Here is a 19,788-nt window from a genome sequence, read left to right as displayed (position 1 = left end):
AATAGTGAAAATGTATGTCATGTAGATGTGTAGCAAGAAAAAAAGATGGATAACATTTTAATTTAAAGACAAGACAGGGAATCATGTCTTAAAATGTCAGGTTCATCACATTGCTACAAACAAAAAGGAAGCACTACTGTAACGCAAGTCTGTTTCAAACAGGTAACTGTCATCACCATGAAGAATCTGGGAAGCGCCACGAGCAAGAAGAAACATGAGTGATGGGGCTCTGCTGGGCCGGAAAACTTTACAAATCAAAGTGATGGCAGCTGAGTAGATTTTAGAGGAAGGGAATGAAGGCGATTGTTTCGTCAATTGAAGGATCTTGTCTTCATCCATTAGTCAGCACAGATGTAGCAGCAAATCCTGCACCGGCGCACTGTCTACACCTGAGTGACAGCGTAATTATTCACGTGGGAGCAGGCACAAAACAAAGAAAGGAAGTACAGGAGGTACAAAGTGTGATTGTGTGCGCGCTGGGTGACGTCCAATCTGGATGAAAGTCCTATAGGTAAAGTAGACTACACAGAGCCAAAGTGAGCGATGTGGAAATAACTAAGCAGAAAGCATTGACAAGGTCAGGTGTGTATGTATGTATGTGAGTTCATTCCTGCACCCACACATCCATGACCATACTGTTGTGCAACGTGACTTTACTGACCTTGTGAAATTTACAGCTTTTGTTTACTGCCAAAGTAAGGTACAAAGAAAAAGGACACAAAACAGGACGGAACAAAAGCACTCACATCTCACATATGTGAACTACTGGAAAATACTAGGATTATAAAGCACTAAAATATTACTAACACATTCTTATTACAGCATTACCCAATTTATAAATGATACAAATGATGTATAGGTGAGATTACAAACCATGTACCATCTACATTTTGTGGATGTAAGGGACCAGACGAAGGAAACATAATTGGATAAAACAAATTCTACCAAATTATTAATCGAACCAAAAAACAAGGTGATAGTAGGGGTTAGAGGACGCGAACTGTTGGACGAGCATTATAAAACCCTGTCAGGTGTCACTGATTGATCAATTTGTGGTCATACCTGCTGAAAACAAACAGCATGCGAGCTTGTGGATGTAACAGACAGGAAACAAGCTGTGAAGGAAGCACAGGAAATGAATGGAGAAGATGAAGACAACAAGCAGAGAGAAAATGAGGAGGGAGACTTGCAGCCATCCTGGCATCAAAACATGTTCACGAAAAGTATGTGAAAGCACTCCAACAGTGTTGAAGCCAGACAGGACAGTGCTCAGTGTGAAACTCAGTGCTGATTACTGAAAAGTGGAGTCAAATGACTCCATTCTCCTTCCAAGATACCCCCGTCGCTGCTGAAAGAGATGATGAAAGAGGCAGCGCTTCTTTCTGACTTCTCCTTTAACCTATGGTGATTGATGACAGCCAACTTCCACCCAAAAATTCCACCCCATTCTATCAAAAAATAGGGGTCTTTTATTCTCCATGTACCACGATGCCCTGCATTGTGATGTCAGCTGATGATTGTTTTGGTGGTAGTCTGGACCGCACTGTCCTTACCTTTCCTTTACTGATGATGAAGAAGGTGTCTCCTCTGGCCCCCTGTCTGATGATGTACTCTCCGTCTTCATAATGTGTCTGTCAGAAGAGAAGAGAAGAGAAGAGAAGAGAAGAGAAGAGAAGAGAAGAGAAGAGAAGAGAAGAGAAGAGAAGTGAAGTGAAGTTCAGGTTCAATGTAATTAATTTGTCTCTTTTCTTATACTGGAAGTGAAACACTCTCACCAGAGACAAAAAGTACTCTTCAGAGGAGGAAAACCTGAATTGGGTGCAGTGATATAAATCACAATTAGATATCTTTTTTTCTTGTTAAAAATCACAGATTGGCAAACTATCCAGGGTATTTTGCTTCTTTCCACCCACTACTTGCTTGGATATGCTCTGTGACCTTGAATATGAAAAAGCAGGTAAAGAAAATGAATGAATAAATGAATGTTTCTGCAGTGAATATGAAGGGAAATCACATTTCCTTCCTGAGAAAAAAATTAATACAGAATATCCGTCCATTAATCACATTTTTTCTACACCTGGTAATCCTATTCAGGGTTGTGGGTGCTGGAATGGTTGCAGCATGAACTGAGTAGGCTCCATCTCACACATGGCTTGTGTTGAAAACCTCTAGAGGAAGATAATGCTTCTTCTCCAAGGCCAGTTTCTTAGGTTATACTAAATACTTTATATAACAGTTGGCATCATGGAAATAATTGAATATCAAATTATGATGTTTGCTGTATGATCCAGAACAATAACAGAAGGACAATAAACTGTTTCTCCAGCAAAATACACACAATGCTGCACATCTGGCCACAAGTCTAGACAAAAGACAGAGCTCAATAGTTCCTGTTAGATCATAAATAGACTCCACAGTGGGACTGACATTTGCCAGATTTTCATTCTCACACAATTTTACCCAGGAAAGGTGCCTAACGCCTTACACTAAGCAGCGACATTCCTGTCTGCTGTGTATTATTTAAGGAAGAGACATTCCTGTCTGCCGTGTGTCATTTGAAAACAGTTTGTAGTCCGCAGCATGTTGAAGTCGTTATGCGTCGGTTAGTTCAGGTTTATTTATTATTGTTGAGATGAAAAAAAGAAATAGATCCAAATAACCAAAGCTCAGTCATGAACCAAAACAATCTTTCATAACTAGTCTAAGCGGTAGGGCAGGATAATTGATTTAATCAATATGTGACCCAGTGAAATATGATATTTGCTTTGGCCTGAATGGGCCAAATGAAATATGACACATAATTTAAAATGGTAGCAAGACAGTTTGTGCCTGTTACATAGTTGTGATTTGATCAAAGAGATGGAAAGGTTCTTTGACAAGGCTGCGTGGATCACCACAGATGTGCCACCTGTCACCACATAGGCTTGGTTTTCAATTTAAATATGGTGTAAATAACTACATTTCAAAATAGTTATTCTTGATCAAATCAAGACTGCTGTCTGTAGCGTTAATCCTAGCAGCATTTCTTTCTGTTTATACACTGTACACTGTAAAAATAAATAAATAAAACACAAAATATTAAGTTGATATGATTCAATAGAATTTCGAGCTTTCTTAACTTGTTGCTAGCTTTGCTTTAGAACCTGATTTTTTTTATTGTTCACCTAAGTACAACATTCCTGCGAGGTTAGCCATAAAATTCTGTATCAACAAGCAGAAACGTCTTTCCATGTGCTTTTTTATTTCCAGCAGCAGGCTGATCTGCATATTTGATTTGGCACATATTTTTACACCAGATGAAACCCTCCCATTTATCCAGGCTTGGGACAGCCTGGGTTGTACACTAGCTTGTTACCCCCTGCACAAAGTTGGCTTTGTACTTCCTCCCAACTGTGAATCATACCTTTTGCTTATGAGGTGAACATGCTAACCTTTTACACTATGGAAGCACACAATGTTTTTGCCAACTTTCACAGGTTTCCTCACCATTTTATTTATCCAGCATTCCTTAGACAAAAATATAGCAGCATAAATAGACGTGAAAGTTGAATGTATTTTGATAGTTAGAATGTTTAGCTAGCACATAAAAGGTCCCAAGTTCACAAACAGTGTGCTCTGACTGCTGGTGCAGGCCAGATTAATAGATAGCATCAGGAGGGGTGTCTGGTATAAAAATCAGTGCCAAACCTAAAATTTTATTAGCAAAACATTTGTAAAGTCAACAGCTGCAGTCACAAGGGAAGAAAACTCAAAACCGTACTGGACCTTGATATTTTCAATTTTTCCATCTTTTTTTTCTTGTAAACTATAAATTCGTGCAATATTTCTTATTGACTTTGCTGTCGTAGACAAACTGTCTCCTTACTCTTTATTAGAGTTTAATTTATCCCTGCCTTTCATCTTGTGATATTGTTTCGGAGAATCTTTTCCCGTTACTCTCCACATATTTCTGAACCTCCAGAAATGTTTTGTTAGGACTACAATCCATTCAGAGTCATATATCCCACCGGTTTCTTTATTTTGGAAACTGGAGGTTCTTATTATTTATTACATGAATATCTATTTTATGTTTTTTTTATTCATGAGATATATTAAAGTGAAGGAAAATATCGCTGATGTTAATGTTAACTCACAGGTGCATTCTCATCTCATCGTCTCTACATCTTTATTTTCCTACATTTCTCACTTGTAGAGGTCAGTTTTAGGTTTAGAGGTTATAAATTCTGGAATGATTTTTATCCCATCTGTTAATATTTGCTTTGTAACTGCTTTGCAGGGCAATGTTGTTCATGTTTCAGCTATAGCAACAAATATCATTTCTACTGAACAGCTATCAGCTGAGATGCATGAACTAATATTTCTGTTATCAACACACATACCTACAAACAGTTATATACTGTATTTTATTTTCGTAATTGTTGCTATATATTTAAAAAATATTAATTATTCTTATTATTCTTAGCTTGTTGTCGCATATATTAAGGCATATTATCTACTGTATGATAATTTTGCGTTTCTGCATAATATTTGCAAACATTTACATTTTAAGTAATAACAACAATGACTATAATTACAAATGAAGTGGAGGCTTCAAAATAAATACAATGCACTGTTTATTTGTTATGTTTGTTATTTTTAGTGAATTTCAAATGGTACGAAACAATAAATTGACACTGATATTAAAAGTAGTTCAGTGTTTGACAGCAATTAAACACGGGTTTAAACAAAAATTAGTCTGTGTGCAGCGCTACATGGATGATTGCTTGTCATGTTGATTGGAACTAATTTCTAGACTTCATAAACAAATGTATAATTGTCAGCTTTTGGATGCTACCCAACTAAAAACTCTACTAAAAACTCCAAAAAATTCTTGCCCATCCCTTTCTGTGCCCCACTCATGTATTGACCCATGTGCCTGTTCATCTTAGCCGCTATGATGCCTGACAGGAGCTTCCACGTGGTGCTGAGGCAGGTTATTGGTCGGTAGTTGGAGGGGACCGGTCCCTTCTTGGGGTCCTTGGGGATCAGGACCGTCCGACCTTCGGTTAGCCATTCTGGGTGTCTCTCGTCAACTAGCAGCTGTTTCATTTGTGCTGCCAGACGCTCGTGGAGTGCAGTCAGCTTCTTCAGCCAGTAGGCATGAACCATGTCGGGGCCTGGTGATGTCCAACTCTTCATATTGGAGACCCTTTCTTGGATATCTGCCACTGTGATGTTTACTGGACCCTGTTCAGGGAGGTTGCTGTGGTCTGCCCTCAGATCCACTAGCCACTGAGCATTGCCGTTATGTGTTGCATCCTTCTCCCAAATGCTGTTCCAGTATTGTTCCGTCTCCCGCCTTGGTGGTGCTGTTCTCATATTGTTCCCCTGCCACTGAGAGTACACCTCGGCTGGTTCTGTGGGAACAGCTGGTTTATTCTCCTGCCTTCTATCTGTCTGTTGTACCTCTTTAAGCGGCTGGCAAAGACTATGAGTCGTTGCTTGGCAGTTTCCAAGGCCTCAGGTATGGACAGTTTCCTGTACTTCTTACACACCTTCTTCATCGCACCTTTCTGCAACTCCAATAGTTGGCGAACCTCCCTCTGTGCTACCTTGATCTTAGCCTCTAGCCTCACTCTCCATGGAGGGTACTGCCCCTTGTGGCTGTTCAACTTGTAGCCAAGCATCTCACTGATCACTGCTGCCGTATTGTAGATCAACTTGTTAGTCTCGGTAATGGTAGCTGTAGGTATCGTCCGAAGTGCTGCATTAACATCATCTAGCAGACCTTCTGAGGGTACTTCACGTAGTCTTGGTAACCGGCTATGGGGGATCCAGGTTTCAAGCTTGGCCATGATCCTATCCTTCAGGTCAGCTCCTCTCGCACTCAACGATCCTTGGATCCTCCTATCCTTCTCATATATATATATGTCTTCATGTGAGAAGACTGAAATGGTTTCTACTGGACTGATTTCCAGAAATTCCTCCCCTAGTAAGTGAAAAATTTAGATAGTCATCTCACACCGAGCAGGTACCAAAGAGCAGCAGTACTCTGAAGTCCCAGCTGTGTACAGGTTGTCCCACCTAGCACCCAAAATAATCTCTATTGTGCACATCCTCTAGAATCATTTTCACCTCCCCCCCTCTCACCACAATAGGAGAGTCTGAATGTATGAAAATCATTTGACATGTCAGAAGTAGGCTGCAGATGTCACACACAACAAGGTACTTACCTCCTCAAGGACATCAGCGAGCTTGCTCAGAATATCTTCCTGTAGGCCGTGGAATGAGGGGACGCTGCAGAAGAAAAAAGAAGGGCTTTTATATGAGAGAATACACAGCTTCACGCATAGTGAATATTACTAATTAGCCCTCTGTTTTTTTCTAGATAAAAAAAAAAGTTGTAGGAAGCAGTGTAGCTGGAGGCTTAGTATAAAGCTGAGGGAAGAAAGCATATCCTTTTGGAAGCTGTGAGCAAAAATAAATAATAAATTTGAAAAATCTTGATCCTCATTGAAAAAAACCCCCCTGAAACATAAAGTTGTCATTTTCATATTTTACATGTCTTTTAAAAAAGCAAGAACTCAAAAATTTCATGAAACATTTGACAGGTTTGTTGGTTGCATGTGCCTACAATCACAATGAGTCTGCATAAATTTGCATTAACATAAATAACATTAGAGAGAAAAGTCACTTTAACTTAATGTTCCTGAAAGGTTTATTCGGGCTCATTCAGACATACCTACACAGTCAGGAAGAGCACCTGGGATCTCCTATAAGGGCAATATTTGCTAAATGTACAAAAGACAACTTGCACTTGGGGCCTTGAAAATCTCTTACTTTTATCACAAGCTACAAAGAATTTGAACAATGACGTTTTTAGTGAGCTGTGCAACTCATATTCATCATTTAAGGTGATTATGTGCTGTTCAGACATGCTGAAAGGGACACAAAGTGTGAAAAAGTTGAACTGCTCTCCTGACTTTTACAGAAAAGTGGCCAGGGTGCTCATTCAGACATGAAGGTGACACATTCATATGCTGTAAGGGGATTGAAAAAGAGTGCAGGTGTTTGGGTACAGTGGATACGTGTCATGCAGCCCTAGAATGTTCACAGAGAAAAGCTGTCTATCATCTTTCAAGCACAGTGTTGAAATTGTTATGATTTGCTTTGCTGCTCCAGGGATTGATTCACTGATTCAGTTTTGCATCAAATGAAAGAGTGCTTTAAGATAATGTGCTAGGCCATCTGTCCAAAAGTTGAAGCTGAAACTGCCCTTTTCAAGAGGATGCTTATCCTAAGCACGCTAGCATATTCACCAAAGAAAAGGTGAGTTATGGAGAGCCTCAGTGAAAGATCAATTGTGGGTGTCTTGATTCTGGTGCATGCACACAAAAAAACGCCTACTTAAATGAGTTATTTCTGTTTAAGAAGAAACTATTGTAATACTTCTTAGGCCAAGGGTGTACTTCCTTGGCCACAGTATTACAAATTATAAATATGACTTGTTGCCAAAGCTAAATGTTCTATTAGTGTTAAGTATTTCATTTTATCTGTAGGCTCCTTGTCAAATGTTTGTTCTCCAAATATGTCATATTGTTTCAACAGTGGATATCAACAAAAGTTCACCAGAAATAGAGGATTTGAGTAGGAGTACTTCCAGGATTCAGACTGTTTTTGTTTGAGGTGCCCTTTGGATAGGATACACATAAGCAATCAAAGAGCTCAGAGACACTCTCTTTCAACTAAGCATCAAAATGTCTTCATTCTCATGGCATGATTCGGTTTAACCTAGAAAAACAAAAACAAAAATCCATCTTGTTATACAAGCCATCAACTAGATGTTAGTTTTCCTGGAAAGAATTGCTTTTATTTCTGCTAGTTTTTCCACCACTTTAAGCAGAACATAAAACAGCTGCATTGGTCCAACACAAAACATGCACTCAAATAAAGGCTCTAAAATTGTTAGTTGTCAGCATATTTTTTAATGTTTTATTCTATTGGCTAAATGCTATCATGTGACTGTCAAGTTTTTGCTTTTTATTGCTTCCTGTGTGGTATCATTATTTTTTTCATCCTATTTTTAGACATACTTTGTTCAATCACAGCATGACTTTGATCTGAGAACCAACAAACAAATTCAGATATAGGCAGCAGGAACACTCAAAATCTGTATTTTTCTATTGTATGGCCTGTATTTTAGTACTATTTTCCAGCATAAATGGGCAGCATGAGTAGTTACACAGCTGGGCATCACATCCTACGGTTGAATACGCCAGTATGAGCCCGTAGTGTTTGTTCCATTACTTCCTGGCAGCCTGAATGAATGCTGCCTGCTATCAACCCTGCTAAATAAAACTAGCCTAATGTTTATCAAGGAGGAGAGAAAATAACCCCGCGTTGGTGAACAAAGGGCTTATCTCCCCGTATCGTCTCACTCTCTCGCTCTGCCTCTCTGTTTCTCCATCTCCCCTCCCCCTTAATTTTCCATGCTTTATTCCAGTAATCTAAACCATCTTGTCACGGCCACTGTGCTGATCCTTGTGTTACTGCTTCCCTGACAAAGGCACTAGTTAACCAGCTCAGCAATGAACACATGACACTTACTGTACATGCAACAGAGAGAGTTTCAATCCCCCGAGCTGAGAAGCTGTTGACACAAACAAAAGGCGTCTGTCGCAGTAAATTTCTGATTCAACAGCTTAATTATGTTACAGCTGAGTAATTACACAAGGCCTGTGGGGAAGCGTGGATCTGCCATGCTTTAGGGACTGTGCAGTTATAAAGCATACCATTTTAAACAATTTTCTATTAGAATCCTGTAAACACCTACAAATAGGTACTGTTTTCCTGATAGCTGGACTTTTATCTGAAGTGAAAGGGGACAGAGATCTCAATAAAAGCCCACAATACATCAGTTCATAGAAATGTGCATTTTCTAAAGCTGGGCGAGTTTTTCAAAAAAGCTAAGCTTTGAAATTACTTTTCCTGGAGCGACTCAATAAGAAACTTAAAACACAGGCAGGTAACGAATTAAAGGACAAACTCACTTAGGTTGAGAAATACAAAAACACTAAATGGTTTGATGGGAATAAAAATAATTAATGTACTATGCACTTCATAGTTACCAGACTATCCACAGAGACTAATATGTTAGACAATGCTCTCTATAGCATTATTATTAAAACATCAAAAGGAATTATCTTCTGAAAAAATGCAGCTCATCCCTTCAGTAAAGTACCAGAGATTCAGAGTTGTTCAGAATCATTATCAATGCAGATTTAAGCTTTTGGCTCATCATCTTACTTAAACATATCATTTTGTTTTTCCTTTCATTTGTCACCTGTCTGTACATGTAAAGAAAAAATAATAAAACAATCTTCACAAGCGCGCTCAATTCCCCCGTGCACAACGTGGGGCTTTCTTTGCCCGTTTTTCTTCTTCTCTGTTTGTCAGAATAATTCTATAATTTCACAGCAGTTAAACGGGTGGGCACAAAACTCACGGTGACCAATATGTGTTTATTACTTTCATTAGATCTGTTTCTAGGAAATTAAACAGGAACATAATTATCTGTGTGCTGTGAGTTTGCAAACACTGTTATAAATCTCAGATTTCTCCCCCCAGGTATCCCTTTACAAACCAAACACACCAAGGGATCCCAAAACAACCAGTACGTACACCTATTAAATATTTACTTAGTCTATCAGTCGGACTGTTACATAAGTCCTCCTGACAGGCAAGAGCTGTTATACTGAACAGTGTGTGCTAATATACTCAGCAGAGGGACTGCAAATGTTTGCGGTCTTTATTAGTAAACGATATCACTAAAATAGATTACATCTTAGATGAAATATTAATAGGGCTCCATATGTGGTTAAAATAGATTCTTGGTTGTGTTTGTCTTAAAGTCTGGCTTTATCATGAAACTGCACTCCAGATAAGAAATGAATTTATTCTGAGTGACCAGCGGGAGACTGTCCTTAAAAAAAGAAAAAAAGTCATGCTCTTCAAAAGCTTTGCTGACTTGCAATATCTTTGTGACTGCAGGGATACTGACTGTCCTATTTTAAGCAGGGAAAAAAAGCAGTCGTTACAGTTAAGCTGCAAAATGTTTTTGGTTTAACTGAAACTATCAAAGAGACTTCCTGTTCAAAAATTACATTTTAAACTAAAATTTAAAAAAAGATTTCTTCAAATAATTATTCACTGAGGAAAATATGCTTTAAATAACCTGAATGTATACCAGCATTGTGTCTATGTTGCAAAATTTGCATCTAATTAAATTTGTTAAAGACAACATTTTCTACCTTTTTAAAAAAAAAAAATTTGTTTGTTTTTATCCAAAACATTGAGCCTTAGCTAAAGATTATATTTAAAGTAACTATACTTCCATTACTGTACACTGTGAAGTTGCACAGTCATAGTTGAGTAAATTCTACAATAGCAGAATTGATTGTTTTGGAACATACTGACATACAACTTGCTTTGCACTTGTTAGAAATACCTTGTAAAAAGCTTCCTTCCTGTGCACTGTGCCCAATACTTAAAATAGCTCGTACTGCATCTCTCTCAGGACTGACAGAACCTGATCATGATCACAGTGATTCACAAGGTTTCCTCGGGAGAAAAGTCTTTTAGAGAGAACATGTGCCTTCGTGATTTGGAAGATTTATACAAAATTGTGGCAGAGTGAATGGATGAGAGGACACAGATCAAATACCGACTCTGCCAAAAAAGTCATGATAAAAAAACAAAAAATAGTGTGGGGTGCACGCAGCAGAGTGAAGGTATGATATAATTTTAATAACTGGGTTGATGAAGCTCAAAGTGGATGACAGTAAAAAAGAAGCTGAATGCAGAGAGAGTGAGAGATATTTAAAAGGCAATTGCATCTCATGCATTTTGATCATTGGCTGTCTTTTGATGCCTCTTCCTTTTATCCTATACCTCATGCAGGACCCCGAAAAAGCATGCGCAGGTCTTTTAAGTGTTAATAGGTTTGGCAATAGAGAAGTGATTATTGGTCAGGGCCCTCTGATACAGATAAGTACTGAAAACGATGATGGTGATACAGTTACAAGATATTTTTCTAGTATGTTGAATGACATTCCCTATGCTGCACTAGAAATAATTGCTGAGTTATATAATTATTGGCAAAATGGAGGAGTAAGGGATCATCTGCGAAACAGCTCACACACATTTTCCTGAATTCATTTTGGTAATTCATTCATTGCTTTGCAGATCAAAGACCTGTTCCACTCTTCTGCCGCTGCTGGAAAATTTGCCTTGCTTCCTTACCTTTTCAGAAACTCCATATACTCTGTGTGCTTGATTAAACCCGTCCTCATCATGATCGTCTGAAAACATTGTCGGTCAATGGCCCACAATTTCACATTTGTTAGAGCTGGAAAGAAGAACACACATGATTAAAATGAACATTAGCAATGTCGTGGCAGACAGTTTTCGTCCTCCAGCAATTAGAATAATAAAACAGCACACATAATGCAAGGCCTGCAAAAGCTTCATGCTCTGTGCGTGCAACATGATTATCACAAATGTTGTATTCACTTGAAATGAGGAAGGAAATGTAGGTGTGTTGAGGTATGTGTTGGTGAATTTTAACTAGCTATAGCAATTTATCGGTTGTTAAGCTTAGTTACCTTAGTGGAAATAATCTTCATCCAAATGTTTTATCTAACCTCTAATCTAGAAACAGCAAATAGCAGCTATTCTGCACAATTACTCTTTACTCAGCAATTTGGAGTTAATTGGTATTTTTGGAATGCCTCACATGCATGGCTTGCTTGATGTCATGCTGCAGGAATTTAATTGGTTTAAGGTCAGGAATGTGAATGCCCTTTTTTTTTTTTACTTTAAGAGTTACTGATTGCTCTTTGTGTTAAGGGCAATTATCAAACTGTAAAACAAAAGTTACAACTTTGAAATTACAAGCAGCTATCCCAATACCCTTCCTACCGAAACAGTTTAGACTCAATTAATTGTTTCCGAAATGATTGCAATATGCGCAAGCCCTGAGGCTTCAATGCATGGAGTGAAGGTGACATGTTGGCATGCAGTTTTTTCTTAAAAACTTTAGAAATATGCCTCATTTGACCACAGAGCTCTGTTCCACAGAGAATCCAGCTCTTCTGAGACTAGGATAAGGTGAGCTAAGATGATTTGTCTTTGGATGGCAGTGGTTTCAGCTGTTTTATCTTTCCATGGGTACTCTGATGTGTGTAAGAGATGGCACAAATGCAGTACAATGCAATGCTTTTTGACACTTTTTTGAATAATACATGCAACCTGACAGAACTTTTGCAGAATATCTAGACCTTCAAAAAGCAAAAGTAGCATCAAATTGAATTTTTCTCCACTTTTTCCATGTTTATTCCTGGCCGTTGATTGATTGAGGCCTGGGTCTTTCACCATTCCTGTCATTGACATTTTCAGTGCTTTGAGCTTCAACGCTTCTTTCTCTGAAGTCCTTTGTAGACACTTTTGATCTGAATATGTTTTACTTCAACAGATCCCTGTCATGAAGAGGAGTCTCTGTTGAAAACCAGGCCATGAGGGATTTCATCACAGCAATGGACCTCTAACCCAATGAATGTCATTATATTTTACCATTCAGACCCGTTTCACAGAAGAAATGAATTGTTGGGCCAGAAAATTAATAACAAAAACTAAAAAAAAAACCCCCAAAAAACACAGATTTCATCTAGCTTGGCCACATTGTGCAGTCACTCTCAGGATTCAATACTTCATTTTGTAAATAGCAGTTCCTGATAATTATTTCACAACTGGTTTCTCATGATTGCAAGTATCATTATCTTCTGCAAGAAAAGACTTCAGTGCTTCAATTGTGCAGCTGTGCAATTGATTATGAGCACTACAGAGAAAGAAATCCACAATCTGGCCCATCCAGAAATAGTGTAAATCTCCAGGGAGCCCTCCGGCCACAGGGACATGTGGTAACATTAGAAAAGAATACATCAGATAACAATCGGCTTAGTATTTTATCAGTGTGTATGTGTGTGCCTGAAAATGCAGTGTGACCCTTCTGTGCAGAGATTTAAAGATATAAGATCAAGTTTTGTTAATAACGGTGTTGTGTTTATTGATTAGAGACAAAATACTTTTCACTTACTGGCACTAACAGAGAAGTCAGTGTGCAGGCTTAGCTGCAGAACAGCGCGTCTGCAGCTAATAAGGATTCAACGTGTCACTGCAGGAGTAGTTTAACACGTACAGTGTATGTGTGACACTTAATAAATGTGATATGCATTCACTCACACACACAGTCACACAGACACACACACACAGGAAACTAACGTTTTGTGTCAACAAAACAGTGTGCTTTTTTAGGGGAATATTTTATAGATTTTAGTGTTTTTATATGAGGAAAATTGCTAGGGTACACATCACAAGTTAGGCAAGAACTGCTGAGAATGGCTGAGATTATTAGGATGATGAAAAAAAGTGACTTCAGTACAAAGGCACTTGCAGCAATACAACATCAATCTTTGCACTGCTGTTGAACTGTAAGTGATAAAAACATGTAAGTTTATGAATTTACTGACCCAAATTCAGATTTTTATACCCACATTCGAGCTAGCATACTGGACTTCTCTAACAAATTAGAAATTAATAAAGCATAACCTTTAACTAAAATTAATTTGTCTGTTCAAGAATGGAAGAAAATCACTGTCAATTTACATATTAATCAAAAAATAATAATGTATTAACTGTTTTTTCTGCTTTTTTTAATGAATAGCAACAATGACGATGTTTTTGCATCAAAAATATAATTTCAATTAAAGAGCTCACTGGTGGATTAACCATTAGGGAAAGATGAAAAATAATTTGGGTAATAATCAATAATGTTACTTTAGTTAGGGCATCTCTTTGTGTGTGTGTGTGTGTGTGTGTGTGTGTGTGTGTGTGTGTGTGTGTGTGTGTGTGTGTGTGTGTACTTGTGGGGACCAACAGCGTTATGGGGACAAAATGCCTCTCCCCATGAGTTTGAAGGCATTTGTGGGACTCACAGTGGGGTTTTAGTGTCAGACTTACAATTAGGTTATGGTTAGGTTTAGGCCAAGGGTTAGCATCAGGCATTCATTTTTATTTTTGAGGGGAAGCAGCTTGGGAAAGCATTATGTCGATTAGCTGTCTCTACTAAGAAATTAAAACACGATTGTGTGTGTGTGTGTGCGTGTGTGTGTGAGAGAGAGAGAGAGAGAGAGAGAGAGAGAGAGTTGACTGCTCCTCACACCTTAATTTCTCTCATTAACATTAGACACCAATTGAGAGGTCACTAGTTTGATCCCTGGCCCATCCAGTCTGCATTTCAAAATGTCCTTCGGCAAGATGCTGAACCCCAGGTCGTCCCTGATCCATCCATCAGATCAGAGTGTGAATGTTACACAAAGCTCTCAAAGGAAAAAGCCTGTCTTCATTTGTGTGCCAACGGGCGACCAAGTTGTGTAATGGAAAGTGATTTGACTGCTCTGCTAGAGAGGCAAGTCAATATGTAAGTATCTGTCCATTTATTATTTACCATATATACACAAATGTATAAACTCTCACATTCACCACCAATCTGCAAACCAGGAGTTTAGCAGCCATTTAAAATCGGGCCAAACCACAGGAGAGGTGCCCTCATTACAGAGCCTGACACTGTTTTACTTCGAGACTTAGAAACTGTTTCTACAAGTAGAACCCTCCTAAACACACAGCGTGAAATAAAAAAATATATATAGAAACACATGTCTATAATTATGTAACCATACTGTGCAAGAACAGATTAAACCTAAGATGTATATACTCAAAGAAACACACAGGTATGTCTATTTATTAATACACATACACAAATGCAGTACTGTTCACATAGATGCAAACACACTCACATAAACACGTACACTTCGATAAATTTTTGGCATCGTGGATTTAATCCTTGATGGCAAAATATAAACAGAATTTTTTCACAGCACTGCGATTCTTCTTGTAAGAAGAAAGGTGTCACTATATAACATTTTAACCATATTTGGAAGAAACTGTGTCTTATCCAGATGGTAATGTGCTCATGAGGTGGGGACAAATGCCTCCAAAGCAGACCGCAAATGGGTCAAATCTGGCATATGGAAATAGGTCAAAAGAGAAATTATTAGAATAGCCTTCTAATCTGACCCATAAGCAGCAGCAAGAGTGGGAAGTCTGAAATCATTGCCCACTGTGCAATAGAGTGGTTTTGCAGTAAGTGGGAGTATAGGGCACTGGGAAATAAGATATGTAAGAGGCCCGCAGCAGACTGCAGTAGGTAAACTTATTATTTGAAGGCTTGGCTAAATTGCGGTGAGACTGAGGGAGCTAGTTATCCTGTACTCAGGGTGAAGATGAATGTCTTAATGCTCATGGGTTGTCGACCATTAGCTTCACCGCTTTCTGGATGCACAAAGCTCCCCAGGCTGTACTGGAGACATGCAAGGATGATATCTGGGAATTGTTTAGAGGAGTTTAGCCGCAGCTCACCATGGCTTCAGCAGTGTTTATTCAAGAGGTGGACAGCTGAATTCAATTCAGTTCTCTGACCTGACAAAAATGACTGCCTATAGGTAAATTTAGACTGTACATCATAAAAGCCTGTTGCTACAGTCAATGCATTGCTGTTATGTCATCTGGCCCACTTATTGTGATCATAGTCTTGGATTATATCAACATCTGTGAAATCCCCGTCTGTTCTCTTCTAGTTTGCAGTGGATATAGTTCTGAGAAGTTTAAAATATGGTGTCTAAGCATCCAAAAAAAAAGCACTGAAAACATTGTCTTCAATACACCACAAAGGCGGTGTTTGTGGACTATTTCATGTGTGTCAATTGACACCCAGAGCACACATGCTGTCATGCAGACAGTGGAGGCACAGTTTCCAGGATATGCGGATGTGGGGATCAAGTGTGGTAAAATTGCTGCTTTTGTGAAAAACTGAGTCCTGTCAACACTGTGGAAGTGGCCTCTCAACATGCACAAACCTGAAATCTGCCAGTGTGTGGGTTTACACAGGGGGGAAAAAGACATATTTGCTGGTGCAGATCACATATATGTAATATACAGCTGATTTGTGTTGCACTGTATCTAAAATTATACAGTAGCTGGCTTTTGTATGTATTGATAATTTTTTGAATTAAAAGATTTTAGATTCTATATTTTTTATTATTAAACTAAACTGCTAACCTCAGTATAATATACTGTTGAATATTGCTGAACACATATCTCCCTTTGCCCTTCAAAGCTCTTCTAAGCTGAATGCAATCCGACCTCAGAATAAAGGATGACCATTTACGCCCCTCCTGGCCCACAGCTGAGGACGTTATCATCCGATCATGCTCCTCCTTTCCTTCCTGTTCTTTGATGGAGTGATTGTAATCCCACACCCTTCAATTATTTGTGATAACAGATGAACAGTTTTGATTGTGAAGATTTGCAAAACTGGCTAACTACCTCCTCTGGCATGCATAATCCCAAAAAGGTGGATCTGTGCTTGAAAACTCTGAGAAACAACACATGTATGGATACCGCCAGTAAGATAGAAGAGAAAGCACATAAGCAGCGGAGAGACTCATTCACTTGGCATAGCCATAATTCAATGTAACTGAATTTCAGCCTGGGGCATTATGCAAATGCTCCATGTGTGTTTGTTTGGGTAATCTTTTTTTTTTTTTTGCCTCATTAAATTATACATAAACATATGATGAGAAATCTGGTCATGAATCTGACCAATCCATAGCCAGACAGTCTAGGGTTTGGGAAAATCAGAACTCTCCATTTCTGTGAATGTAGTCTTGAATTGTTTTAGTATCAAGTATAAAGCATTAGCTATTGGCACTGCAGAAAATCCACATTCCTGTCCAAAAGCACCTCAGGACTATAAGAAAGTGGTACTTAAAGATTAGACCAGAGTTTCAAGCAGTGAAGTGTGACAGGAAATATATCTGCAGAAAGCACTGCTCAATGTAAAGGGCCATGTAAACAGCACTGGACAGAAAAAGAGCTAAAATTAGCTTTCTTTCTTTCTTTCTCTTTCTGTCTTTCTATTTCTTTCTTTTTTGTGTTAAATCTGCATTTATAATCTACACTTTCTAGCCATATTAAGATCAGGACAGATGATGATGATGTGTATTTTGACACAACGCTCATGTATACACAGACACAGATTTGTTTGCTTGTCCTTCTTGCAGTTTCACATCGCTACCATACCTATAATCAATTTATTGTCACACTGCAAAGAAACTGTGTTGGAAAACCTGGGAGATAATAATCATAATATGGTTTTGCTTCCATGTGGGATATTAGGGCGTGCTCGCCTGCGATGTGTCATTTTAGCACTTGTAGATAATCAACCTGGGGTTATACCGCTCTGAGAGAATAAGCGGTGTCTCTAAACTAATTAGCGAGAGCACCCACCATAAGAATTTCCACGCAGGAATGCTGTGGTAATGTTTGGGTTTGAGGGCAATCGAATTGGTTTTCACCATGACTCTAAAAATGCTTCTGTCATTGACATTTTCTCCTTAACTCCCTGTCTTTGCGTACCCAAACATGCAGATTAATGATTTTCTTTTCACTGACTCACACGTAGTCACAGGCACAGTTAAAATCCCAACATGACGTAAGGTCTACTGCTTATGTCTTCCTACAAGTCTTACGAGAGTAATGCTGTTAAGGCTTCAGGGTGGAAGAGTGTAATCTCTTTCCCCCCCAAGTCATTAATAACATCAGCCGAGTCTGATTACATCTAGATGAGCTCTTTAGAGCGTGAGAAAACAGGACAGGTCATTTATGCCAGACAATGTCACTGAGCCTAGGGAATAAGAAAATATTAGAGGAATTCTACTCATAATTATGGTTAAAATCCTAGTTATCACTACAGTGGCATAAAGGAACACAGCAGTGCAGGAGAAGCAGGAGTACTGTGTGTCTGTACTGCAGGCTGACACTGTGTTTTCAATGAATCTCAACACAGAAAACTGACTGGCTTGGCGACCTCCAGCTGCCAATTCTGCCAATAGTCGCGTCATGTGGGAGTCTATAGACTTGGAGCAGCAGCTGCTTGAGAAATATTGAGCTCATTCCACCTGCCATCCACCCACAATGTTCACTCACCCCATGCTGTATAGAAACCAGAGCTATCTCTGTCTTTTATTAAGATAAAAAGTACGTCTGGCACCTAAACATGTGGGAGTCATGATATTGAAGAGGAGTATTCTTAAAAGCGTGACTTTATCTTTCTCTGTTTTACAGAGAAAACATTTACCACTTCATCTTCATAACAAACCTCACCTCCAAGCTTTAATCCTCAGGCACAACTGATCACGTTTGTTTATCATTTAAATTAAAATGACTGGCGTTTCTTCACTTTAAGTATTCTGTTATATCATTTTAAAGTTGTCTCTCTTTTTGCAGGCTTCTTGGTATTTGTGCCTGAAGCGAAGCAGTAAACCTTCTGGTACATACACTAAAAACTTTGACATCTTAAACTGGAAGCCTGTGATCTCATCACCTCATCATACTCTTTGAAAGACGTATTACAGCTTCTAGATGGGCTGTGCTGTATATGTGGACAGTCAGTCATGACGGATGACACTGTCATTCCTTACTATTTCCAAACCATGTTTAGATTAATCAGAGGAAAAGAAGTCTATATTTGTTCCAAGAGCTCTGTGAGCACTTGGCATTTTGTTCTGCCCATCTAGCAGCTATAATGTTTCACTGATTTTGAGGGTATTTGGTAATAGAGCATAGTATTGGCCAATATAAACCTTAACCACGCGATAGCTCTAGATAAAAAGTTGAGAGAAAAGGTTACTACTTCCTCGTCAGAAACAAAGGCAGAACAACTTCCAAAGCTGTCAAGATAATATTTCCATTAATGCATAAATGTTTGTAATAAGGAAAAGGTCAGGGATCACTGAAGGCTTTGGAACATAACTGCTAGTAGCTATACCTGAATTTGTGTCTTTCCTTATGGTTGACTTTTGAATTTTCTAAATATTTAACAAGTTAATGAAGAAACTTTCTCTCTGACTACAGAACCACAGTCCACAGACATGCAAGTGAGTTTAACTGGTCACCGTAAATTGGTGAAAGTGAATGTGAATGGTTGTCTGTCTCTCTGTATAAGCCTTGCAATGGACTGGCAATGGATTGACGGATGGAAGTCAGATCATCACAGAGATGCTGGAACTACTTAAAGGGCTACCTGCATATACTAGACAAAGTGAGAGGATTTTAGAGGAGCTTACTATGGGATGAAAGTGATGATATGAGTCATATGCTTGAGCTGTGCTGACAAACATCACTGGTGGCAGGTGTGCACGGTGGAGGCCGAACAAACATGCAGTAACCTTAAGCCTGCAGTGAGGAGGAAGCAGTGCCTTCAGAAAATGCAAAAATGAAGTATCTCACATAAGAGATGAAAAACCCCATCAAATTTAAGATCTGTCTGCTGTCTCATACACATTCTTTAAAATAACTTCATCGCCTCTTTTCTACACAGATTTCTCATGATGACACAAGTGCTGTTACATAAGTTGCAGATGTCACTGCATACATATTTATTTTCATTCCCTCACTCTGAACGCCGATAAAAGGAAACAACCTTTTCTGTGTAAATTGCTTTTTCGTTCGTTCGCGATATAAATTTTAATTGTTTGTTGCCTTCGTCATTACAGACAATCAACCATAAATTATTCGCCGCAGAGGAAATCAGTTTGAATAACCTGATAAATTTCAGTCGGCCCCGCTGCAGAA

The 19,788-nt window shown here is 38.7% G+C and overlaps 1 protein-coding gene across 2 annotated transcripts in view; it reads right to left on the bottom strand.

Moving 5' to 3' along the window:
• LOC146619880 (cGMP-dependent protein kinase 1) overlaps positions 1–19,788 on the bottom strand; it is a 96,625-nt gene that overhangs the window by 20,272 nt on the left and 56,565 nt on the right. For both annotated transcript variants that reach the window (XM_085369790.1, XM_085369789.1), the window contains exons 4-6: positions 11,281–11,386; positions 6,213–6,276; positions 1,554–1,631 (exon numbers count right to left, since the gene is read on the bottom strand). In XM_085369790.1, coding sequence (XP_085225916.1) covers positions 1,554–1,631; positions 6,213–6,276; positions 11,281–11,386 — 248 coding nt within the window. The remainder of the gene's footprint in view (positions 1–1,553; positions 1,632–6,212; positions 6,277–11,280; positions 11,387–19,788) is intronic.

Source organism: Diplotaxodon limnothrissa, linkage group LG13 (assembly GCF_057381915.1).
Source record: "Diplotaxodon limnothrissa isolate DT_005_m linkage group LG13, D_limnothrissa_male_GT1.1, whole genome shotgun sequence".
NCBI lineage: Eukaryota > Metazoa > Chordata > Actinopteri > Cichliformes > Cichlidae > Diplotaxodon > Diplotaxodon limnothrissa.
Note: the sequence above shows the minus strand (reverse complement) of the source record. Positions and strands in the feature narration are given on the sequence as shown.